The sequence below is a fragment of the Necator americanus genome, chromosome II (genome assembly GCF_031761385.1).
Source record: "Necator americanus strain Aroian chromosome II, whole genome shotgun sequence".
In the NCBI taxonomy this organism is placed as follows: domain Eukaryota; kingdom Metazoa; phylum Nematoda; class Chromadorea; order Rhabditida; family Ancylostomatidae; genus Necator; species Necator americanus.
Window position 1 is genome coordinate 38,210,211 of NC_087372.1, and position 26,631 is coordinate 38,236,841.

Below are 26,631 nucleotides of genomic sequence, written 5' to 3' on the forward strand. Positions count from 1 at the left end.
TTATACTGTCTAGTCGATCGTTTTCTCGTCGGGAAAATTGTCGTAAAAATCCAAAATCTTCAAATTGGCCGTTTAGTTTGAGGAAAAAAAATAGAAAAAGAACTGAATAGCTTTAGTGCAAACCAGCATTTAACGTCACTTTAGTTTGCCTCGATAATATTCTTTGATGACAAACGACTTACGTAGCCAAAAAATCGTAAATGTACCCCTCGGCTATTCGGGAAACTGTGGTATTTTCAGTTTTTCGTTACGAATTTTCATTTTCAGGATTTCCGTCAACATCGCAGCTGCTTTCTTGCCGATTACCGTAAACGTTTAGTAGAGCTTAAACAAAAGCGGTTCTTAACTTAATGCTCTTTGATCCGAAAAAAAAATTGCCATCGCCTCAAAATCAACGCTTCGGGTTGAGTGGTTCAGAGAGCATCTGATTTCCTGAAAAATTTACGCGCGTTGGAGCGTTACATTCACATAACATAATCAGAACGTCAACGATGATGTCATAATTTTTCCTAAAAAAATAAATAGATCCTTACAAACGAAGAGTTCTTTTTCCACTCTGGTGTAGGTGTACTTTCAGCTTAAATGATTTCTCACAGGTGAACATAAAGTCGTTCTCGTTACCTCAATGTTGTTGTTTTTTTTCTCTCCCTAACTCTGAATTCATTAGATTCTTGTGAATAATTTTTTTTTCAATTTGAAGTAATTTTACTGAAATCCACACACAGCTATGACGTTATTCCATGAAGCACCCAAGCCATCGCTTAAAAATTGCAAATTCGTGCTTAACAGCCATCAAACTCTTGGATAATATTCGCTGGAAGTCTTCTAGAGCTTCCTGCAACGAATTTCTCCACTTGGTACGGATCGATGTATCGATTTAATCGTTTGGTCAATTTCAGGCAAGATATGTGTATGTATATGTCCACAGATTTTTTAAATAATTCCAAATAAATTTATATAAAATAATATAGTATAATGTAATGTAATATAATACATAATATAAAATAATAATATAATTTGTATAGTACAAAAATTAAACAAATTAATAAAACTAAAATTGGCCAGTATATACAATAATATTATGTATATAAAACAAATATTAAAATAAAATATAAATATAAATATTAAAATAAATTAGTTATTAATAAAATTAAAATTAATCAACATATACAATAATCTAACATATGTAAAATAAAATATTAAAATGAATTAATCAAAACTACTATTATGAGGATTTTATCTATTTTATCTTTGTAGTATTTGCCTCTCAGAATCTGCGAGAATTGGTCCCCGAAATCATCACACAGGTTCAACCAGCATTTCCTTTTTGTCAACAAACTTCCGTAGCTGCCCCCGTACCCTCGTATTTTTCTTTCGAATGGAATCCAACAAGCTCCAACATAGCATGTGGTGTTAAAATTCTATGAAAATCCGTGAACGTTGCCGGAAATGTCTGTTTATTAGCACTCCCTTTTTTTCCCCGGTGTTTTCATACGATGTATGCATCTCAAAGTAAATTCACTTACACGTTGATTTTTCCTGGAGATTTCTTCCCGAGCGCGTTAACTAGCTGCTATTCACAGCGTTCTACATTTCAATTTAGTGTACTTTTAGGTCATATATTTATGTAGTATATGGATTCTGGATTTGTTTCTCTTAAAATTAGGTTCAGTTATGTGCGCGGGTTTTTTTTTTCCAGACAGAAACAGTTGAGCTTAGCGTGCTTTTTTTATGTACGCTCTTTTTTTGCTATGTATTTTTATTCTCTCTCTTTTCATTTCTTCGTTTTTCCCACCTTTTTTTTTGCTCTAATTTCTATATTGTTACGTTTATGAGAATGTTCCGTTTACGCCCTTTCCTGTGCCTGTGTTATCCATTATGACGTCACTAATTTGAATGAGAAAAAATTATTTTGTAGAAAATCTCTCGTCCCACCGAGACTCAAAACATTACGGGCAGCTGACACCGTCAGATCGTGACCGATGCGAATTTACGTGGCCACACGTGGTACTAAGTATTCCTGGAAAAAAAAACCACCCCAGCTGTTCAACGACGGATTCAGTGAGTTAATTATGTGTTCCTGTTAGTCGATAATTTGATAACAACCAGACTTCTACGAGCATTTATTTAATCAATTTTATTTAATATTTAATATTTGCTATTTATTGATTATTTAATTTTATTTGCTATCTCACTTGCTTATTTGTTGAGCGACAGTGAAGATCCTCTTTCTCAAGATCTTCACACTTTTTTCAAATGTACCAAAGAATACTGTAAATTAATTTGCACACCGTTTTCACACAGTTTTCCTTCGAATATTTTCGAGAAATGCCATTTATCAACCAAATAATTTTGTTCCCTAATTTTCTTTTTTTGAAAAAAGCTCATTTTTTCTTAGCATCTGTTCTATTTCTATGCATTGACGACGGAAAAACGAGGGAAAGAACTTTCCTAACCAACGCGAATCAAACTCCAGGAGACTAAAATGCAGGGGTAGGAGAAAACGCTTAGGCTTAATCTCTTGATTTCTGCTTAGATCAATGCTCCAACAAATTGTTACCCTTTTAAGCGACTTACATACTTTGACACGGTGAACTTTACGTTCATTCTTTATCAACTATATCGATCGATAGTTAGGAAAGCTCACACAATGTCACAGGAACGGACACACAGTCAGAGTTAAGCGAGATCTGAAAGAGACTTTAATGTTCTCCTTTTTTCGGTGAAGGATGTTGTGAAGTTGTTGCAGAAAAAGGAAGTGTTGTTCCTGATTTTCCTGAAAGCTGCTGGCTCAAAATGATCGAACCAAGCAAAAATTTATATTTTGTACATAATTGCGTTAACAGCGTTCACAAATCCGTTTGTAAGTCGCCGGGGTATCACGTAAGAACAGTGGAAGACTCATCTCTGTCCTCTTTCCTTGTGGCGCACCTCTCCTTCCGTCGAGGTCGATATTGCTTAGCTAGCAATTTGTCAAGGAACGTAAAGCGTTCCTTCTGTTCTCGGATACATGCTCAAAAATAGCGGAGCTTTAGGGAACTTTTCTGAGCTTTAGGAAGGGAGAAAAATTTTCGCTGTCTATTCCAGAAAAAGCTAGAATTTCGGAAATGAATATAAGCACCGCGTTGAGCTGAGTTTCCGGAAGCACATGTTTTATTTTTGCCTCGGTTAGAAAATGGTTTTTTTAAAGCTCTTTTCTCGGAACTCCATGTTTTACTTTTGCCTCGGTTAGAAAATGGTTTTTTTCTTTCGGATATTTGCCTTTTCGGTTGCCTGGGAGTGAAAAGCTTTTAAATTCATTGTTGTTTTGAACCGATCGTTACCGTATCTTTCTTTCCTGAATTGTTTTTAGCAGGAAAACGTATTTTTACTCCTATCGGATAGATTTGAGCGAATAATCTCATCTTCGATTCTTCCCATAGGATGGAATTATTGAGGGCTTGAGCTTTGGGCTTTTTCCCCTACGGCTTATTTCCTTTTGTCTCCTCATCATTCAGATCCTCTGTGATAGCTGTATTCCATTTTCTTTCAGTTCCTCGCAAGTAAAATTACTCTCAAACAGAATTATTGTATTCTATTTTTTCACTTGATCAAAGCTGTTTCGAAGTTTTCCTGCAAATTTTCCTGTTTCCTTATTTCCTGGGTATTTTTTCTTCTCTGAAATGCTGTGAAACAACTTCATTCCATTTTTCCTCAACAATTACAAAGCGCTAAAAGTGGATTTTTTTTCTTTTTCAAGCATGTTGGGAACTCATTTTCCACATCAGAAGTAGTTTCTTTACCATCACAAGAGGCTTCACTCGTTAGCACTCCCCCGCTTTTCTATTTTTTTTTTCGGATTTCCGTGACGAAGGATTTTCGACACCTATGATGTCACTAGGATGATGTCCTTGATGTGACGAGTCTAACACAGTTCTCTCATTTTCCTTTTTCTTTTTTTTTCTGATTAAAAGGGAGAATAATCACTACATATAGAGCAGCTAAAATTTACAAGCTAAGCAATCCAACCACATAGGTCGTCTTGTCGTCGTAAGTGGAATGGCTTCGTCGGTTTCCACAGATTCTAATTCCATCTTTTTTTTTACTTTATCGTATTTTTATTAATTTACTTGTTACGTTAATGAACCAGAACGATCATCATTGTAAAAGAAAAAATCATTAAGCAAAGTCTGAATATTTATAATCTGGAAAGTGTTGGAAAAAAAGAACCATGTAGAAAATTCAATTGTAGTGCGACAGAAGAAAAATTGAAGCAGAACCAGATCTAGAGAAGACTAAATATTTTCATAAAACACGGATTTATTTAGAGGTATATTTTGATATTTTATAGATATTTTTGTATAATATATTTATTTGTATTATATTATATCCAAATATTTAGATATTTAGACATATACTTCTACTTCATTTATATTTTTTCTACAAATTTTAAATTTTACGGTGATTGGAATTGTGCTGATGCAGTTACTTTGTGCAATAAACAAATAAATAAATTGTGAATCTAAGTGCGCAGATCGAATAAATAAACACGAAATAAACAAAATAAATAAAGTACAAAAATAACTAAATATTAAATATATGGCAAACTTTTGATCAGTTTAATGTTTATTTCTTCAACAAAGCTGCATATTTTACTACCCATACCTATACATTCCTTACCATCACCTCATTAATCTATTATCCATTGATTATTCACACAGGTTTACCATTTTCCTCCTACCTTACTGAGGAGTAAAGTGTAAAGTGTCTGGCGTAAATCAATCCGCTTGGGACCTTCGCCACCACGTTCACCTCAATTCAGAATCGTTTGAGGTTTACGAACGTCTAACTGGCCTAGACAATGACTTTATCCTCCCAGTCACGTCTGGTTCCTAAGTGATCGACCCCGGAGGGATGAAAAGTTTGGTGACCACTCGTGGGTGGATTCGAGTACATTGAGGAGTACAGGAGTGAATTTATAGAAAAATATTAGTTTCCGTTGAATGATTACGGAGAAATTTGAATAGGTCATCATGGAACAATCTTTGTAAAATGTAGTATCCGATCTTTTTTTTGCCAGTATTTTGCTGTCGTTCACGTGGATTGAGGTAAAATCCACCGCCCGATCGGGACATCACATTTCCAATCCGCTGCGGTCCCGCTGGGGCAATAGATTTCTACCTACCAATCCTTCATTAGAATAATAGGAATACCGAGGATAATTCACGAAAAAAATGTGCCTTCCCCTCTTTCCCCTCCCCGCTCTCCCGGGCATCAAACAAAACGGCAGCTCTTCACATCCTTCGTCATTCCACATTCCGACTGAAGCTGTTTTTCTCCGCGGTTTTTCATTCGTTTCGTTGTGATCTATGCGTATGTATGCGTGAGTGGTTGAGTGATCCTCCGCTCGTATTGTCTGTTGATGTTGTGGCTCGGTTTCCTTCTGAGTGATATGTGACACAATGTTACCGCCTAAATATAACTCGCCGCTCTCTCTTTGACATCGAAAATCATCGCTCAGGATTAGCCCAGGATTTCCCATGAAAACAGACAAAACTTTGCATAAGTTTGTTATCCATCAAGCCTGGGAGTGCTGGGAAGAAAAGCAAAAATAAATGTAAGAACAAGATTGAATCCTTCTAAATATTTGCTACGAGAAATTTTTAAGGACGACATAAATGCCTTCCACACGTGACTGATATCTCTAAAAAATAAAATTAGAGAAAATCAGGCATTTCTGGTCAAACATTACGAATTTTGGTGGTTGAACATGAAAGTATTTTTGATCTTAAAATTCTTTTTCAAACTTTTCTGTTAAAGTGGAAAAAATCCATGAAAAATCTACACCTTAATATTAGCGCTGTCTTTTCATTTCATAAAAATTGCACACATCCGTCCCCCACAGTCACTGGATGAAACCTAAAAATTGTTTTAATTTTGAAAAAAAATATAAATGATTGCCCTGGCGTTTATCTAAATTTTCTGAACGCCGCCGTTCTACTAGTGTTTTTTTTTCACGTGAAAGACCCTACATGTAGGATGGAATATAGGGGATATTTGATCTTATAAGGACGACGGAAATTTCTAGGGATATTTCTGGAGATATTTCTTGAGAGGGAAAATTTTCATAGCGATGACGTAGTCATTGTTATGAAAATTTTCCCTTTTAAGTCAATGAGAAATTTCTCTTATATTTCTCCTTCCCACTGGGGCCACAAATTTGCATACGGAAATTAAGGAAACGAGAAAAAATGAGGCGCCCATTAATATGAATGGGAAAATGAAATGATGTGAGGGATTTTTGAGGTATTATTATTATTATTATTATTATTATTATTATTATTATTATTATTATTATTATTATTATTATTATTATTATTATTATTATTATTATTATTATTATTATTATTAATATTATTATTATTATTATTATTACTATTATTATTATCATTATTATTATTATTATTATTATTATTATTATTATTATTATTATTATTATTATTATTATTATTATTATTATTATTATTATTATGTCACAGTCATTCCAGGATTTCTTATCCAATGCTCTTATTTCCGGATTTAATGATAGGAAGACAATTGCAGAGCATTTTTATTACAAACGAAATTCAGGTCAACTCTCGTTTTTCTCTCTTTTCTCCTTTTTTCAATACAATAACAAAAAATCCAGCTCTGTAACAGGTACGGTACCTAGAAAAAAAGAGGTGGATCCGGGAAAAAAGAACTGAATTTAACTGCTAAAAGCTACTTTTGTTCAAGATCCCTGGGATTCCTGAGATCATTTTTGTCCTCGGAAAATTCCGTAAAGAACTCGGGTACCGTTAGAAGTACTTCCTAAAAAATTTCCCCTTGACTACTTTTCAAAAGGAAAAAAAAAACTTGCAAAAAAGAATAATCGCATTAAAATTGCTTTCGAGCAATTTTTCGTTAGCGCATTTGGTGAAGCATTTATGTATATTTGTATAGAAAAGGTGAAAAGCAATTATAGGGAAAAAAATTAGCACTTAAGTGGTTCGCACACAGAAATTTGTGGTATGCAATAAATAAATAATTGTTATATTAAATCACTATAATTATTATTATCGTTGTTTCTGTTACTATTAATTATTCTTCTACTTTAAATATGTTGTAATTAAGCCACATGCCTGGAATAGCAGCAAGGACCTATAATTTTCTTGTATTCTCACAAAACTTGTTAGTATGCTTCTGTAAATAACTCTAGTTGATGTCCACATGAACATCACGTGCGCCACATTATGATTTAATCGGTTACGGCTCATAAGGAAAAAATCCACAAATTTTTGTACAGAATGATGAACACCGCATCCGAGAAAGCAACGTCATTACGCAGAGTTCTACGGCTACGGCGAATCCTACCGTTGCCCTACGGTTCTTCTTTTTTTTCATTTGCAAATGCTACATAATTTCTCTGGATTTTTCCTTGAATCCTCACGTTGTTTCCTGTAATGTTTCCGAATGGGAAGGCGAGCAGAAAAAGCAAAGAGGCGCTGTTATAATGTGGACGACATGATCATTTAAAGCAAAGGAAGTGAGCTTGAATCACTGGATCCTCCCGATAAATGCAGGACGCTAAAATGACCAGTTAATTAGGTTATCCGCTCGAGATTCCCGTGCTTACACATCAAGTTTTTACGTCTCTGCCTTGTGACGTTTGTTTTTTCCTCTAGGATTTTCTTTATTTCTACCCATACAAAGTGTCCCTGAGAGATCGAACCTCAGATCATTCTACAGTAATTCTTGTTGATATCTCTTGCAGCTACCTGACTTTTTTTTTACAAAATTTCAAAGAGAATTTTGAGGGGGCTTCGAAAAGCTTTATCATAAATAAAATTCGATCCTAAGCCTTAAAAAAACAAAAATAATAATAAGAGAGTCCAGGATTTAAAGTCATCGCCCCACGAATCTAAGGTGGTACGGATTTCAGGTGGTGTATTCGTATACGGGATCGTAGATTATGGAGAGGATGGTGATTCCGTCCATTTCATAAATAAAATCCTCTTCCTAACTGCCGTAAAAAAACGGCCCGGAAGATACGGCTTCGAACGTTCCGGCGCGATATTTTCTACAAGGAGTTTGATTGGAGGGCGCCAGCCGTGTGAACACGCCATATCTTCGGGGCGGTTTTCTACGGAAATCAGGAATAAATGGACGGAAGCACCCACCTCTCCATAATCTACGATCCCGTATACGAATACTCCACCTGAAATCCGTACCACCTCAGATTCGTGGGGTGATGGCTTTAATCGACAGATGGGTACGGTACGGTCTAACGCGGCTATCCGCATCTATCCCAGCGTGTGTCGTTCTTGAACATGTCCGCGCTCATCCTGTCGATCTTCAGCTAGAATTTGCGTTGAATTTACAAATTCGTCGCTATTCCATAAACGGCGGAATTGTACGTCTCGACTGAACTGGGTGTTCAGGCCAAGTGTATTATTACCTATTCTCCCACAATCCTCATCCTACCTCTTTTGATATTTCAACTTTTTTTTTTTAAATTCATTAGCAAATATATTTCAATCAAGGACCTGGTCATTAGGATGGTCAGGGATATTCGTCCAGAGCTGTTCCTGACCCCTTCGGCCCAACCTCAGGCAACTAATTTTGAAAAGCTGGATCATGGAAAGAAGTTAACGAGCCATTCCAAAACTAGGATTTTCCATCCCTGAGTTTCCACAACTAAGTGCACTAAGAAAAAAACATTGGGTACTTAACGGATAAGGACTTAGCAGAGATCACCGGCATATCAATTGGGCTTAGAATTGTATGGATTAAGTTTTTATCTGGTATAAGCTATGATATTGATCTGGAATTGGAGAAAATGAAAATCTTAAAAATAGAGGGCAAAAATCTTAAAAAAAAACAAACAAAACCAAAAACCAACCCCGTAGGTCATACCAGATAAAAACTTAATTTGGAATTTTTTGTGGGTGTGGGTGCTACCTTATTTTCGAATTAAATTTTTCTCATTTATATAGATGAAAGAGATAATTGTACTACATGAAAGACGGAAAAGTTTTTGTTGTTCTCATATGAGACGAAAAAAAAGGTAAACAAAAAAACAAATAATAGTAGGAAGCAGACTAATCACAACCACGCTATCACTGAAAACTATACGTTATTGATCGCTGTGAAGATGTTATTGTTGTTGTTGTTGCTGTTGTTGTTTAGAGGAGAGTTTGTTAGTCTTGTTAGAGTCACTAATGTTTACTTGTGGCTATGATTTTGCTGTAAATATACGTTCCTGAATGACTAACCATTAGAGATGCAATTATTCTCGGATGTAGCCATATCGGCTGCCATATACGTAGTCGTTATTTATGGTGACACCAAATTCGTTTCACCGTGAATTTATTCGTTTTATGTGGCCGGGGAACGGGGCGCGCAGCTTAATTGTCGATTCACTCTCCTCCATATCTCCTCCGATCCTTCTCCTCCTCCTCCTCCTCCACGTCCTCCTCCCCCGTCCATGTCCGCCTCCGCATAAACCACCCTTCCCCTCCTCCCCCTTCGGCGCCACAAAAACATCACCATGTCAAAAATATCCGTAGGGGAATTCCCAATGCGACGGAACTAAACATTCACACAAAAAGATCTTACGTAGATGAATATTTTTCTTCTGGATGGGGCATAGGCGTTGGCTCATCATTCACTTCCGCCGAAATAAAATCCCTAGGGGATCTGTTATATGTTCTAGGGGTTTTCTTTCTTTCTTTTAGTTCTCTCACTTCGGTTTTTTCTTTTTTTTTCTCTTTTTAGCACACCTAGTGTTATCGATCACTATTCCATATCTATTGAGCTCACCCGCTGCTCTAGGATTGTGCTCAAATGATCTACTCAATCATTACTTAAATCAGCCTATAGCTATCATAGAACCACCCCTATCCGAGGTCCCTTAGGTAGGTGAACACAGTAGATCACTGATTTCGAAGGGAGCACTAAATATGGGACGAAACAACACTAATTATTGAAGGAAAAAATAAATAAGAAGATTTTAGTAGATGTATTGAAGGAGTGATGAGGAGGGGAATTAAAGATCTATGATTCGCTCTTCCAGTTTTTCAGAAAATTACTCTTGGAATTTTCTCTTTTTCTGAACCCGTTCCACTATTTTGAAAAATATTCGCCTTCGACTTAGACTAGAACCGAAATGTGCTTTTTCTAGATCAAATTTTTTCAGTAGATTTTTAAGGAAAAATTCCAGAGGTGATTCTGGCACCGAAGCAAGGATTTTTTCTGGTGATTTCCAGAGATTTTCTCTTATCTTTGTTGTGAATGTTGAAATTTCAAATAATTTAATTTAAATAATTTAAATAATTTTAAATATGATAACTTCCGGAGGTTTTCTCTTATCTCTGTTATGAATAAATTAACCGCTTCGCAATGAGTAAATTAATCATAAAAACGGGAAATGCGGAAGAAGAATTGTTTTCTGGAATTTTTTTTCTGGAATTTACGTAAACCTCTGATGTAGGATAAAAAAAAGAAAGAGTTGAATCAAAGAACGTGTCTCGTCGCAACCCGTAAATATATTCATGAAGCTATTTTCGTAGCGTCGCATTCGTTTATATTTTTCAAACGTAAATACGAGAAAATTTTATGCTAAATAAACTACAATTAAATTGTCGTCTGGGGAAGTTTATGGAGAAAAAAAAAACTTTTGCCTTGGGAAATTTATTTCAAAAATAAGAAACTTTTGTAGCTTATGTGAAGCAAACATTTTTATCTATACTTTAATGGGGTATAGCGCAACCCAAGAACATCTGTGAATAGCAGATGGCAGGGAAAAAATCGTGGTAAATCGTAGTGAAGCCGAAAAATTTTTTTAACAGGAAAAATTCACTTATTTTCTGATTACGGACGAAAATCAAGAATCACTCATGTAATTTTTGCCACTGCTTCCCGGCGACGAATCTAACGTACCATTAAAGGAGCCGAGAAGTTTCTGTCTTAGGTTTTCCCGTCCGAAATTGCCAATTTTGCTAGAAATTCCATAGTGATAATGGATACGTTCGACAGCAACCATATTCTCGTGAAATTGGAAAGCTCTTAGCCGGAAAAAGCTTGGAAAATCCTAGAAAAGTCTTGTTTTAAGTGTAGCATCAGTAGGTCGGTACTATAGATCCGGAATTTTTTCGCACGGATTATGCTCGCAACTGCTGATGACCCTCCTAAAGCCACACACTTCCAGACGACGAATATACCGTACCATAAAGAGACAGAGAAATATCTGATCTAGACTCTAAACCCACCCAAAATTGCCAATTTTGCTAGAAAATCCGTATTGAAAAAGAAAAAAGAGAAACGAGAAAACGTAGTAGAAAAGAAGAGGGGAAAAAAAGAAAACCTAATCCTTTATCTTTAAAAGTAGCCTTGGGTCAGTTAAAAATAATCCTAGGGGTCACCATTTTTCCAGATGCGATAACCTCTCGTAAAACCACTTCCCTACGTCAATGTCATTTTTTTTTGCGATTTGTACCATCTTAAAGTGGACTTTTTGTGTTATAAGTGACAAAACAACGCTAAGACCTCTTTTTTTCGAGTTTATTGGAAAGAAAAGTGCAAGTTAAGCGCAAATTTCCTGGAAAAATCGGTCCTGGTTCTGGTTTGTGATTCTCGTTATCACGTCATCACCACTGGGTAAATAAATCCGCTATTTGCTGCCCCTCCATCTCCAAATATGGAGAGTTTTCTATTTTCTCCAACCTTCACCACGGAAAAAGAGGCACTATATAAATCCACACCATATTTTACCGTACGACGATTCAAATCTTGGCTTTTGCTGAATTTTCAGGTACGTAAAAAAGAAAAATTCTCGGTAAAAATTTCAATCCACTCAAATGAAGGCCATTTGATCGTCTCTTCTCACCACCATTGGTGAAGTAAAGGACACCCCATGTCTAATTTCTATGGTGCCTCATATTCCCATTAATCATCGAAAATTTAGCTTGAGGAAGTTTTTCTCCAAAAAAAAACCAAAAAAACCGGTAGAATACCGAAAAAGTCGGGGCGATTCACATGCGATAGTTATCAGGAAACAAAATAAAAACCAACCAACGGGAACTACGACTACGATAAGATCATAGAAAAAAGGTTTTTTTTTTCTAAAATGAGATTTCTGCAATATTTCCTAGTTGCCGTAGTTGTCAGGATGGTCTCGCCTGGAATTTTCTAGAATCTTATCCATAAAAATTCCCTGGTGCTGGACTTTAGCTCTAACTTACGACATTACTGCTAGTTCAGTGATTACTAGTGCACCAAATATCCCGTAAGGTTTCTTTTCCCCTGAAATTCCCATGAATTTCCTTTTTGTTCCCTGAATTTAAGGAAGGAAAAGGGTGAAGTTTGATGTATGAGCGAAAGGAAAAGAATTGCAAGGATTTATTTTTGAAAACATCGCTTGTATTAATAATCAAAGTACAAAAAAAAAACAAGTGTGCGTTTTTCAGTGTTTTTTTTCTCAACGTTTTCGGCGCCTTCCTTTTTTTGTACCTGTACGCGTCCGGTTCGCTGAACTTCCCATCACATGTTCATGACCTTTCCCTGAAATTTCTTTTTCCCTCGAATTCTTCCTTTTTCGAGTCTCCTGAGTACATATTCTGGAAGGACATTTCTTTTCATCGGAACCTATCATTTCGAGTCCATCACTCGGCTGAAAATCGTCTGGAATGTGATGAGAAAAATTCAACAAAATTTATTTACAACTAGACCATGAGCTTATTTTTAGGTTCTGCATTTGTTTTTGCATGGAAAGAATGAAGGCAATAAAATTAATTTTGTTAGTGATCTTTGATTCATCGAAAAAGCTGTGATGTAAACTTTTTAGAAGAATTTTCGCGTCCTGTAAACGCAGAAAATATGAGATTATTAGAGAATGGGGTCAGAAAATTCTTCAGAAAAACATCCAAAAAAAAATCAAGGACTTTGTCAAGAGAAAAAACTGAATAAATTATTATTTTTTTTCTAAACGACTCACGGTTAGCATCATTGTGAAATGCATGTTCCAAACTTTTCCAAGAATATTCACACATTATTAGCTTTATTTCTTTTCGTGAACGGCAGCGGAACCAATCAATACTGTATGACATTCGCTTAGTTCTTCAGTTGTTGCAGTGCTTCGAGGTGTTTTGTACGTTTTTTTCCCGAAAGACCAAATATTTATCTGTTATTTATTTATTTATTTATTTAATATTTCTCTCAAACTTCTTGTTTTTTATTCCCAAACTGTTCCAATTTTTTCCGTTTTTTAAAATCCTATTTTTCCTCTGTTTAAACATTTTGATGAAACTGGACAGTAGAAAAAAATCTATAGAACTGAATTAAAATGATTCCTCTACGTATGTTTGCACAAGTCTGCCTCTCATTATTTTTTATTGCATTTTTTCTAGATTTTTAATGCATTATTTTTATTTTTTATTAAATGTTTTTACATTAGTACGTTAGAAGTACGTTTATATTTTACATTAGTGCATAAGTATTAGTATATTTATTACTTTTACACTAATTATGCAGTATTTTTACATTTTATCGCTTTAATTCTTTAGGAATCTTTCCTCTTCAGAACGTTTTTTTTAAATGAAGTTTCCTCCTCAACACCTATATGTATTCGTCTACTCACGTCCTTCCATCTTTTTACGAGAATGTCATTTGCGGAAATGTTCCTCCTCGGGGAATCGCTGAGGAAGTTGATAGAGGTGGTAATCCGATGTATGAGAGAGTGGAAAAAATTCTGTTTCAAAGGCGATAAACTTTGGCGGAAGCTTCCTTCTTTTTCTATTTTTGTTTCCGGTAATTTTTGTCTGGAGAAACAAACAACTGAGTTATTTTCTCACTCTGTTTATAAAGTCTTCACCTCAAAATAAATGAGATATTTTTACGTCCACCACCACAAAAAAAAATCCGCAAACTCTAGAACAGCTTTGCGGTTGGGGCGGATACACATGTTTTTCAATGGATTTGACTCATGGGGAGTTCTGGGAAAGAGTTAGGATTCTCGCTGCATCTGTTCTGGATCTAACAGCTCGGCTTAATACATTGAATGGCTCTTCAGCAGCTTTGTTCATTCAGCTACGCTGCGAAAATTTCTCGTTTCTGGAGAAAATCCTTGAAACAACGCAATGATTTACAATTGAAAAACTTGTAATTACAACCAGTTGATGGCTCTTCTATAAACCGTTGATCCCTTTAATATCGGAAATCCATACTTACTTAAACTTTTTGCAAGTTCTTATAATTTTTTTAATTGTTTTTTACGTCAAATTCATTTTCAAATACTTCGTATCAATTCATTCTTTGTCTTGTACAAAAAATACAGCATAGAACAAAAATATTTCACATTTCTGTAGAATTCCAAATAATAAAAAAATCAAATAAAAATTGTGAATTGTAATGTAGAATTTTATTTAGCTTTCTACATTCCATCTATTACTAACAAGTGTTTCTTACTGCGACTACTGGCATTGGAGTTACAGCAATTTTGGAAGAAAAAAAAGGAAATAAACAATAAATATATTATTTACGAGGATGTCCCAGTATATTAATGTTGCGTTGGAGGCTACAATTATTTCCTTTTTTTTGCACTGATCATTAAAAGAGCTGAAAGGATATCTCGATCCGAAAGTTTTATTACTGGATCCAGACGGGAATTTCACGAACATTCCACCGCACGGATCACTGTTCTCCTCGAGGATCCTCTCATTCTCTTTGAAAGGAAAAGCCAGACGCAATAAATAAGGTTCAACAAATGAACTGAACCGTGTCTCCATCTCAATAACAATTGTCTACGAGGGTTGTATATGTCTGGAATGCCGCCACTTCCTTCCGTACGCGTCGATGAGGTAGGTCGATTCGTTGCTGCTTCCAGTTTTCACTGCTTCTACTGACCAACGGGGACTTACTGTAAGAAATACAGCCATAAGTTCTTCTGAATGGAAGATATTCATTACGGTGGATCTCCCGTGAAAAGATAGAATTTTATTAGAAAGATAATAGAAAAAATTATTTAAAAATTAGAATTATTTACTTTTTTTGCACTAATCAGTGAAAGAGCTGAGGAATTCTCGATCCGAAGGCTTTATTAGTGAATCTAAACGTGCACTCACTTTTATCCTACAAAGTTCCCCTCGTTCCTATAAATTCGACGACGTGAACGAGTTAATTTCCTCCTCCACCTTTCTTCAGTTACGGGGCTTCCGGAGAACTTCGAACTGTATCTAATATGTTTGTACTTTAGAGAAGCCAAACACGAAAGAAAATTAAATCATTCACGCCTCTTTTCTCTATTCGGAAGGTTTGCTTGGTTCCGCTACGTAAACATGGTACAGTACATAGTACTTCGTTTCGGGACCTAACACCCCTCAAACCATTAGAATATATCAGGATATGCATATCCTTAAAAGCTTTACCCACCAGCAAATCTCCACTGGTTCATTTTCACATGGTGGCCACCCTCGGAAATACCGCGGAATCCGCGGATTGAAACAGTTCTAGAAATCATATAGGATGTGAATCCTGGTAATAATCCCAAGAAAAACTGGATAATTTAGCAATTTACGTTTATTGCAGTGACTTCGACCAAGTTTTTTTTTCTGCTCGATTATTATTGTCATGAAAAATTGCTGCGGGAAATTGCTCATTTCTTTCTCGTCTGACGTCGTTACCTCAATTCAATTCGCCATAGAATCCATTGTTGTCGGCTGTTTCAATGACGTAGAAGTCAAGTCTTCAAAAAAATGTTTTCGAGAACGATTCGACGCCGTTTTCAATGAAGTCGACGACAATTCCATAAGCATTCGCTTCTGTTTGTTGACGACTATAAATAGCGACAAATTCTCACAGGATTTCTGATCCTTGATTCTACTTTTCTATAGGTTCTGGTTCAAGAAGTGCTTCTGGTGATGAAGATACCGTAAGCATTTATGGCCACTATTTATTAGGAATTAAAAATACATGAACAGAAAATTCTGACACGATTTCTGATCCTCGATCCTACTTTTCTGTGGCTTCTGGTCCAAGAAGTGGTTCTTTATGCCCACTATTTATTAGGAAATAAAAAAAATCGAAAAAAAACAAAATTAATCTGATTAATGCATTGAAGTTTTTTTTCATCACATCCGTGTTCAGTGAGAAAAAAAACCTCATGGTGTCAGAGGTTCTTCTCAGTGAGCAGACGTCTAGTCATTCCATTATTCTCGTGCTGGATTTCCAGACATTCCTGTAACTTCATTTTCATTCCCATTTTCTTCGTTTCTATCCTTTTTGAGGATTCTTTTCCCATTTTTTTTTCAAATCTATTTAATCAAACGCAAAAAATACAATATTGTCAAAAATAAATCGGATTGAGGTAGGTCAAATCCAAGTTTTGAATCGCGCTTGAGTATTTTTCTGGACAATTTGCTTAGTTTTTTTTTTCTTTCCTTCCCAACTTCTTCTATTGTTTCATCCTTCAGTGCTTCAAAAAGAAACAGAATCTTCGTGGTAAATACTTTTTTTTCTGGATTTATGTTTTCTGGTAAATATAATCTCTGATTTTCTTTCTCCGTAGCTGTAGAACTGAAGGACATGAAGTCGGATTTAAACCCAAATAATAAAATAAAGTAATGTGAAGCGATAAAATGAAGGATTCCGCATGGCGTAGCGGTCCTTTTCCGAAAGGACAACCATTAATCTGGTAGTCAAAACTTTTAATGATCATCATTTAGCATCATCATATTTTATTTTGAATCACTACGATTTTCTGCCGTCTATATTACGGTAGTTTTACTGAGTAGCAGACAAAAATGGTATGATTGTTAAAGGGCATCGTAGAAATCCTGTTCTCAAAACACGCGCATTTTTTTTCCCCGGAATAATGTGAAGAAGTTGTTTTTCAATTAGGATTCGCTTCCCGCTCATGCTTGATCATTGTTGATTAGCCGCAAAAATCCTTTTCCCGAAATACGTGCAGAAATTGTTTTTTCAGAATTATGTTAAGAAGTTATATTTGATCTGTACAATGAAGTTATTGGAATTACTTTGCAATTCATGTTTGATCGTTATTGATTTGCAAACAGGATCGCATCACATTTTCTATGTGAAAAATTTCATTATAAAAATGTATAAAATAAAAGGAATAAAGTAATAAAGTAACAGAACATTCTACGGAATTTTTTCGTGGACTCGATGAGCTTGAGTAGAATAGAATAGAACAAACACAACAAATCCTTGAAAAATAATGATAGGCTTAAGGCTCACTGCCAAAAAAGGATTAAATGTGTCAATTTTAAGCTGCGTGGACGAGATTACGACACTTTTTCTTTCCCTCACTTGAACCTCAATGGAAGAGTCTTAAAACAGCTGTGGTGTGATCTTTCCTTTATTGCGTTAATGCGAATTTTTCTTCTGATCAAATCAAAGAGAAGATATTTATGTATTTATGTATCTATTATTTATTTATTTATTTTATGTATTTACTATCTATTATTTATTTTTTATTACTATCTATTTACTATCTATTATTTATTTTTTATTTATACTTACTTTATGTATTTGTTATTTATTATTTATTATTTATTTTATGTTTTAATCATTTATATTCATTTCTGTATATATTTATCTTTACTTATTTATACTTATTTTTATTTATTTACATTTACTTATTTATTTATATTTATGTGCATAGTAAACTTCAAAACTCGTTCCTATCCCTAATATTTTACATTTTCCTTTGATCGTCCCACTGCTTTTGAGGCGGTGACTGGATCCTTCAGTCTTTAGCTCTGATCCAGTACCATGAAAAACTCGTAAGCACAGAAAGTTCTGTTCAAATCAGCATTTCGGGTCATTTTAATAGAAAATGGTTCAGAAAAATGTTAAACATTTCGAGTTGTTCAAATATAAACAAAATTGTGCGGTCCTAGGTAGAAAAATCCGGAACAAATTCGAGGAAAATCCTTTGAAAACCAGCAAGAATTCTACCGGCGCAAAACTTCAAAGAACTATTTCGAAGTTTTTAAATTTTCCAGACGTTTCGCTTCAATTCTCAATTTGTTCAACAACTCACTCACTAATCCTATTTTGAGAGCATTTTCCAGACTCATAGACTCTCATTATTGACGTCATCGCGTCCTGCCGACGACGACGACGACAACAACAACAATGAAATTCATCAGATAAGCTCCTCTTTCGTTCCGGTTATTAATAGAAACACTTGAACATTTTCAAGCAAAGGGAAACAAGAGGAAACGTTGTTATTTCGGGAACATATGGTTTCTGGAAAACTAGAAATAATCCTTACGTTACTCTAAAGGTTTCAGAAAATCACTGGAAGAGAACAGGAGCTTAATCACGGACTTTGCACCCAGTATTATTTCAATTAAATTCTGGACTCTCTTCTTGTTCTTGGTTTTTTTTTTGGCTTGTGAGAGAGTTCTATTAATGATGAAAATTTTTGAGACCTCTTCAAAATTTCTTTTCAAATTTTTCAAGCAAATATTTAACGTTTTTATTTCGTGAACAAACAAAATATGTCACAGGATGATGTAAAAATCAAAATATTTTTTATTTCAATTTCAATTCAAAAATATAAAGTGGATAAACTATAGATAAATAGTTATTGTAAATCATAAAATAATATGAATTTGTTGTAAAATATACAAATACAAGTATAGCCCTACTAGAACTCACGTATGTAATTAATTTTTACCGTGGTAGGTGTAGCGCAGTCGGTAAGAGGTTCCGCTGCGTCCGCGTAATCGATCAGAGGTTCGAGTCCACACTAGTGCCAACCAAGCCCATCATCCTTACGGGGTCGATAAATTGGGATCAGAAGTGTGTGGGAAGAAAAAAAATAAAAACACCGTCTGGACACCTCAGCTAGTCTCCGCAAGTCACTGAGTAGGCTCGTCATACGTTCGTAAACCACAAACGATTCTGAATTGAAGTGAAGGTGGTGGTGGTGGATCCCAAGCGGATTGATTAACGCCAGTCGTTTTTTTCCTGTCTGTCCATTGTTGGGATAACTGGACTGCGGATAATTGGAAGTTTTATGTTTGGAGAGGGAAAAAAAGAGGATAGGTCAGATTTCATCCAACAATTATTCCTCACCTTCTCATATGTATCACTTTTCGAAGGAACCATGAAAGAGTAACTTGGAAATAATAGCGGTTTGTTTATTTTAACTTTATTTATATTTACTCAATTATTTTTATCACTCTCTCTCTCTCTTTCTCTCTCCGGAACCGTTCCTTTATAAATATTTTGTCTTGGTTTGTTAGAAGTGGGACCTCCTTTTACCATTAAATATTTAAACCGTCCACACCACCACTATCCTTCAGTATTGTAAGAAAGTGATACATTTACCGCTTCCTACGAGATCTTCGTTTCAGATTTTTCAAATCTCGAAAAAAATATTGAATAATGGTTTTATAGAATTTGTAAAAATGTTCGAAAAAGAAATTCGACAAAATGAAGTTTCAAAACGACCCCATGGTGCGTTTGCGGACTAGGCTCGTCATGGTGCAAGTATAGCGGGGAAAATTTTCACTTCGCCCCGAAAATCACTAAAACAAATATTTTGTTTACCTCATAATCGTTCTGACAATATTACTTGTGTACCGGTACTACTCTATCAAAGTGCACTCATTTCAATTATTTCAAAAAACTGGTTCATGTGGTAACGTTGTAGATCATTCCTGTAGATTTTTTTGGCTATTTTTTTCGGAATTGACCTATTCTTTCTGTGTTACATTTCTTTTTTCAGCTACAGTATCTATCATTTTATCACCGCCCACTTATATACCTTACATATGTAGCCTTTTTTTACTTTTTTTTTTTCTTTTTTTTAAAAACACATTGACGAATATATGTAAAAATAGCAAGATGTTTTTATAAATAAAAAAGAATGGGTCAATGGGTCAATGGGTCAATAAATTAAAAAGCATGGGCCAAATTACATAATTAATTAATTGATGAATTAATGAATTAATTAATTTTATCTATGCTATTCTATTCTTTTCAATTTCTATTTATATCTACATACACGAAAAAGTATGAAGACGCAAAATAAAGACAATAAAGAAGGAATTAAAATAAAATAAAAAAATAAAAATATATATAATAAAAAATGTAAAAAAAAAAATAATTACCGCCTCTAGGGACAATGCGATCCACGGACGGTAGCACGCGAGAGATCAAAAGTAGCCCAAGTGCACAAAATTTTAAAAAACGCGCTGTCGTCAATGTGTCAAAAAATATGTATCTTGATGAGAAATAAATAGATACAAAAAACAAAAGGAAAAATCGAATGAATAAAAACAATAACAAATAATAATATAATAAATCAATAGAGTGTAAATAAAATATAATATAAATAATACTATGAAAATTTAAGATAAAATAAAAATACGGAACGAATAAGCTCCTTGATGAGATGAGAAATATGTCATGAAGCGACTCGTATCTACCTTTTATATTCTCTTTAATTTTCTTTTCTCTCAGCGCTGTAACAGGTGCTGCTTCTCTTATTTAAAAAATAAAAAGACCCAAATAATTAAGTGAAATAAAAGCAATTAAATAAAATAAACAAAGAAAAATGTAGAAAGAAAATGTTCAATGAACTTCTAAACATAATTATATCGTTTTTTTAGAGTTACTCTCTTATTTTCCCATTCGCTGTTCGCGCTTTCTTTTCCTGAGTTATTTTCACCTCGACTTCCTGAATCTTGCAATATTTTATGCGCCATGGATGTTTATGTTCATATATACTATACTTATGAATTTCTAGATGATTCGTTGCCGAATTCTATCGGAAGAACACATATAAATCAAAACTATTCACATAATGCCCTATGGCGATACACCAAAAGGACGAGGAAGAATGATCGGGCCACCTACGCTTCCCGTGCAAAGATGAGAGGAGGGTGAGGTCACTTTTTCTCCCAAACCATGTCTCCTATGAAATAGGATCCTTGTTCACTTGAAACTTTTCCTCATCCTTTTCCTCCTGCAGTTTCCTTCCGCAGTTCTACTTCGATCGGCGTCACGCCCACCACCGTTTTTTTTTCTTTCTTGCTGCTTTGTATAAATTAAGAGAGAAGGGCGCTATATTACAAATCATGCTGAATCTTTTCTCTTTTCTCGCAATTCAAAGATTGTAGGAAGAAGTTTTAGTTATTATCTACGATAGAATGCGTGGTGCAAATCTGTCTGAAGCATCTATTTTGTCCATTTGTTTGTTGGAGTAGAAAAAAAATTTTTTAACGTTTATTTGTATTTTACGTATGCACATTATTAGACAACTTATTCTGCTGTTGTTTACATCGAGCCTAAACAGAATGCACCGAGAAAACGGCACTCTTCCGATAAAGGACGAAACGAAGGAAGGAATGGAGGCAAACTACTCATATGTTTTTAGTTGAATTAGTTGAAATGTTAGTTACTTGTTATTTGTTAAATTCAGAGCATTTCTCAAACCCTTCCCCCCCCCCCTCCCCCCGTACGTTCATCAACGCAGTCAGCGGTGTTTGAATTTTTGAGTCTAAGTTGATCGCTTTTCTCTTGAAAGTGTAGTTTAGAATTATTAATTAAAAACTAATTAATTGCTACGTCTCTCCATGCGTAGGAGGCGGCCGTGAAGTGAGTATTATCTGAGAAATATAGAGGAGAAGAGCACCCTAACAGAATGAGGAAAGTCCTCCCCAAAAACGCTAACGTTCTGGAAGTCACCAGGAAACGGAGTAGCAAAAGATCTCCTATCTCCTAGCAGCAAGTGTGCCCTAATTTTCCTAGGGCTCGCGCGTAAATAATTTTTCGGTCGAGTTCCCGCTTACATCTTACGAGGTGATCACACTAAGTGCTACGGATATCTCAAATTCCTGGATTTCTTAGTGAATTGTGCGTTTTTTCCGCTTTCTTTTGTGATGGTTTAGCCATTCTACTGGTGGAGAAATTTCAGACTTGAAGATTTTCCTTAGCGTTGCCTAACGTTGATACCTAAAGACGCTAATTTTTATTTTTTCCCCTTTTGAATTCCGAGAAGAAGAGCACACAGATAAGCCTGTAATTACTCCTAAAATTTAACTTTAGCCCTATCCTTATTTTTGATCATTTATATTCGAACGAATCCTGCAAAAAACTACAGTGAATGACTCACATTTTTTTTTGAAAAAAATTATTTGGAAAGGAAAGACGGTGTTGTTTTTTTCTCTGCTGAAAATTCTATGAACATAAGAATCCGTTCGTTGCACATAGTGTGTGCATTGCAGAACCTCATTTGCAAAAGAGCATCCACAGCTGTTATCCGAACTTTTTAATCTGCACTTGCCATGTCTTCGTATGTCTTGTTACGTAAACAGAGAGATTTGCAGAGAATTCTCACGGACAATTCTTCATCTGCAAATGTTTTACACACGTTTTTCTTGGGGTTTTTCTTTCAATCCCGAAAATAGCTGGCAAGCATTTTTTCCTTCCTACATATTTTTCCAGAAAGTGGGCTTTTTACCTGAATAGAAGAAAATGGATAGAAATCCTTTGTATATTGCATATTCTAACTTGACCTAATCGTCCTAAAGTACGTCCTAAAATAGATATCCGCATCCTCGCCGAGCTGTGTCGTCCTCGAACCGAATCCAAGCCGAGATCCTGTTCGATTTTTAGTCAGAGCTCGCGTAGAATCCGGTCATTAGTCGCCACTTATTTAAATTTTATATTATTATTTGTTTATTTATTTATATTTATTATTTGAATATTTTTTATTATTCTCATATTTTAGAAAAAAAAGATCCGCAGATTTTTGCAATTTTTCCCCCCGGACAATAGAACAACTCCACTGATTTCTGCATGAATGCGACAAAATTTGCGCCTACTTCTCCCCGTCTAATTTCCTTGCGGGATGTAGAAAATTTCCATCAGATGGGAAATTGCAGCTGTTGCAGCGCAGCATGTGTAATTTTTTTTAAAATTTACTTTAAGACCCAGGTTAGAGCTTGGATGATTTTTTTTTTAAATTTACGCATAGATATTTTTTAAAATAATAAAAAAATACTTCGAAACCCGTGTTGGCTGCAAAAATGATGCTGTTTTAGGTGGAAACCCGTTTTTTTTTCTAATGATCTCTTAGCACTGAAAATATCATAAATAGAACAATTATTTATTTAAAGGTATTGATACCTCCTCAGTAGATCATAATACAAATTTTAATGTTAATTCTCTATTTAATTATTGTTAAATTAATAGTTAATTTTATTGTTAATTAATGTTTGTATTTAACTTTTCAAAGCCAAAAAAAAGATAAATAATTTATTAATGATTGCACAATAATTTAGTATTAAATTTATATTTATTTATAAATCAACTAATTAATCTATAAATTGTAATTAATAAGCAACTGTAATCAATTCCAATAGATCCAATGGGTTTACTGTGATTGTAGTTGTACCGTAATCACAGAAAATTAAGTTTTACTGTCTTAGGCGGCAGCTATGTATGCGGCAGCTTGTGCTCGTGGTTCTTCTTCACCGCAATCCACCTTCATGGGAGAAATTGATTACACTATCCAAAAGTTGTTTGCGGAAAGGTTTTTCCGAAGTTTTTCCACTATTAACGTAGTTATGGGAACCGACAACTAAATTTACCGATCTTTTTTTCGATATTTAATCGCTGCTCTAAGTTTTTTCTCATCCGTTTTTCTTCTGATGGCGTAGGACGCATCGCAAAATACTGCGACATTGTGTATTGAGGTTACTGTACCCGATTCTCCATCAGGGAGACGAAAACCTGTCGAAGAAAGTCAAAATAATCGAATAAATGGAAAATAATCGAAGAAAATCAAAATCGAAGCTTAAAATCTTTTGAAAAACCCCCAACGTACGAAGCGTAATTACGCGGAATAAATTTTCCACTGGTGAAAAATATTAGAAATTATTTTTACCATGTTCTTGATTTATTTATTTATTTTTGTTTTTGTTTCTCCTTCTAATTTCTTTCCCAGCCTCGGTACGTTTTGAAGCAGGCTTTTCCTTTATTTTTCTTTATTCTTTTTTTCTTTCTTTCCTTAACTTTATTGTCTGAATTCATTCAGCTAAGGAGTTGTTGTTTTAAAAATCACAGCCAAAGTTCGTGCACTGCATTGCTTGCAGACGCAAAATTGCACTTTTCTCGTGATTTACCGCAAGACGAGCAAAGGACAAGATATCCTCAGGCATAGTTCCGTTGCTTTTGGATGGATCCTCTCCTTTATTATTGCATATATTATGGGAGGGATGGGTGTAGTCCAGTGGGAAAGGGTTCTACAACCCCTGCGCTGTTGACAGTTCGAAAATCCCCGAGGCCAACCAAACCGTCCATCATTTTGAGGTCAATTAGTAGATGTAGGAGTAGTTTGGGAGGTTAGAAAAATTAAAATTGGAAAAAACTCGGGTAAAATCTCTTGGAATTTTTTGCATGGACCGCACATACGCTCAGGAAACCTTTTCGATATCGGAGTAGAATTTTCTGCTCGTCGAAATTCCAGAGGTTAATTGACGCTAATCACTTTTTTCTTAATTTTTTTCTTTTCGGAGAATACTGAAATTTAAAACTTTGCAAAAATGGAATTATATCTAAGCAACGCAGGAGTATCTAAGTATTCTTTCTAATTTTAACAATTTAATTTTTTTTTAAAATCATTTTTTCACATATTTATGAACATTCTGGACCAATTTCTTTTATTTATTTTTTCTTTCTTTTATTTATTTGAGACCGAGACTGTGTACGCTTCGGTGCCCACAACATCTGACAATTTCTCGGCGCGAAAAGTGAATTTCGATGGAAAATGCTAAATTTTTCATTGATATCTGCACATGTTTTCGGGCTGTTTTCTGTTTGGGACCGTCTCCGTCGTACACTGATCGCATCCATGAAATGTGCGTAGACATCCACCATTAATCCCCCGAATATATTTTAACCATACATATTTCTTACGTATGCGAGCATACATATTACTTCAACGATCAGTTATTCCAGAAAAACATTCTGTATCCAGTATCTCGTATCCCGTATTCTTCATAAGTTTGTTTGTGTGATGATGTTCGATGCGTTACCGACCGACGTTGCTTATCCGCTCACATTTCAGGCTCTATGGAATCCGTTCAGGATCACATATCCCTGAGCCAGGAGCCAGTGAACTGACGGTCGACTGTGCTGTTCATATTCCTAACTTCAGACGTCCGTCGTTGGTTTGAATCCGTAAATGGCAGATCTGTCACTTTGCGTGTTTCCTCTTTTTTTTTCGTTTCTTTTTTTTCTCGTATTTTTTTCTGCAGAGGAAACCCCTTGAAAGCAGAAAAAAAGAACTGACAGGCAGCAAACCGAATAAGGATCAACATTTCCTCATTTCCTTGAAAATGAGCATAGATACGGTAGAGGTGCAAAGTGCTAAGAGATTACGCTACTTTTTTCTGGAAATATGACTTATTTGTAGGAATCGCCGCAAATTTTCTGCTTCCTGCTGTTTTCAAACGATGAATTACTGGAGAAAGCTAAAGTTGTATGAAGTTGGTCCACTTTAACATTTAGTCATTGATTGTAGAAGCGCTGAAATTCCCGGATTCCCCTATCCATTAAAGAGAACTCGTCCAAAATTCATTTTCGATCAAGTTTTAAGACCTACGGAGACGTATAACAACTTAAAAAAAGTCACATATTTTTATTGTGCAGCAAATTCAGAGGTTTTAGAGTATTTTTTAGATGGACCACTGAGTTACGTATTCACTACCGTTTCCCGGCGGCTGTACATTCTAATTCCCGTTGATTTTAAGATCCCGCTCTCTCCCTCTCTTTCCCTCTTTCAAAGAGTGTATATAAAGGAGGAGAATGAAGAGATTTTTACTGGAGAATAGTCTCAAATATTCATTATGAATCATTTGCATCTGAATTTTTCAGGAATTCATTTCGAAATCTTCTGCAGAGAATCCTGAGAGCCCTATCTCTGGACTCTGGAACTTTCGAATCTCACATTTTCAGAATATTCAGTACCGTAAGGAGGGAGGAGTTCGTCTGAGTGAAGTAAGCACTGAATAATTTGTTATCTTCTCAATTCAGTACGTTTCTCTCTTCATAATTAATCATAAAAATTAGTTTGAAATAATTTCTATTAATTAATTTGAATATTATGGAATGTTTTGGTGCACCAGTGACAGATGGTCCCTTGACGACGACGATGTGCATGTCGGACTACGCACTTAGATACTATTATCTCTCCGAATCAAGGATCTAAGCCATGCTTTCGATCCAGGTATTTACATTTACATATTTATTGTTTGCCGCTCCAAAATGATCAAACTCCAGGATCAGAAATGAAATAGTTTCCAGAGTTTTATCGTTGGAAATTTCAGTTTTTTTTGTTTCATTTCAGTCTTTGAAGCAGAGTTAGAAGTGGACCAGTCTCAACTTTTCAAAATATTTTTTTATAGTTAAAATTAAATTTGCTTCAATGTGGCTATTTTTAGGCGGCAGGAAACACGCCATTTACTTATTTATCTACCCATTTATTTATTATCGCTGTTTATTTCAGTCTTTAAAACAAAAAATAAAGGGATCAAGTCCACTTTTTCAAATTATTTGTTTATTAATAATTAAAATTGAATTCGCTTCAGTCTG

At 35.0% G+C, this 26,631-nt stretch overlaps 1 protein-coding gene across 2 annotated transcripts; it reads left to right on the forward strand.

Annotated features, from left to right (window-relative positions):
• Window positions 1-1,982: 1,982 nt before the first annotated feature.
• RB195_020736 (uncharacterized protein) lies at window positions 1,983-25,214 on the forward strand (the record flags this gene model as incomplete). 2 transcript variants are annotated; one of them, XM_064189170.1, is made up of 4 exons in its annotated part: window positions 4,894-4,905; window positions 6,286-6,517; window positions 20,780-20,915; window positions 25,106-25,214. In XM_064189170.1, 4 exons carry the CDS (start codon window positions 4,894-4,896, stop codon window positions 25,212-25,214), a joined length of 489 nt encoding a protein of 162 aa, XP_064045051.1. The 2 variants fall into 2 exon arrangements, with proteins under 2 accessions (XP_064045050.1, XP_064045051.1); XM_064189169.1 differs by lacking the exons at window positions 4,894-4,905; window positions 6,286-6,517 and adding an exon at window positions 1,983-2,061.
• Window positions 25,215-26,631: the final 1,417 nt, after the last annotated feature.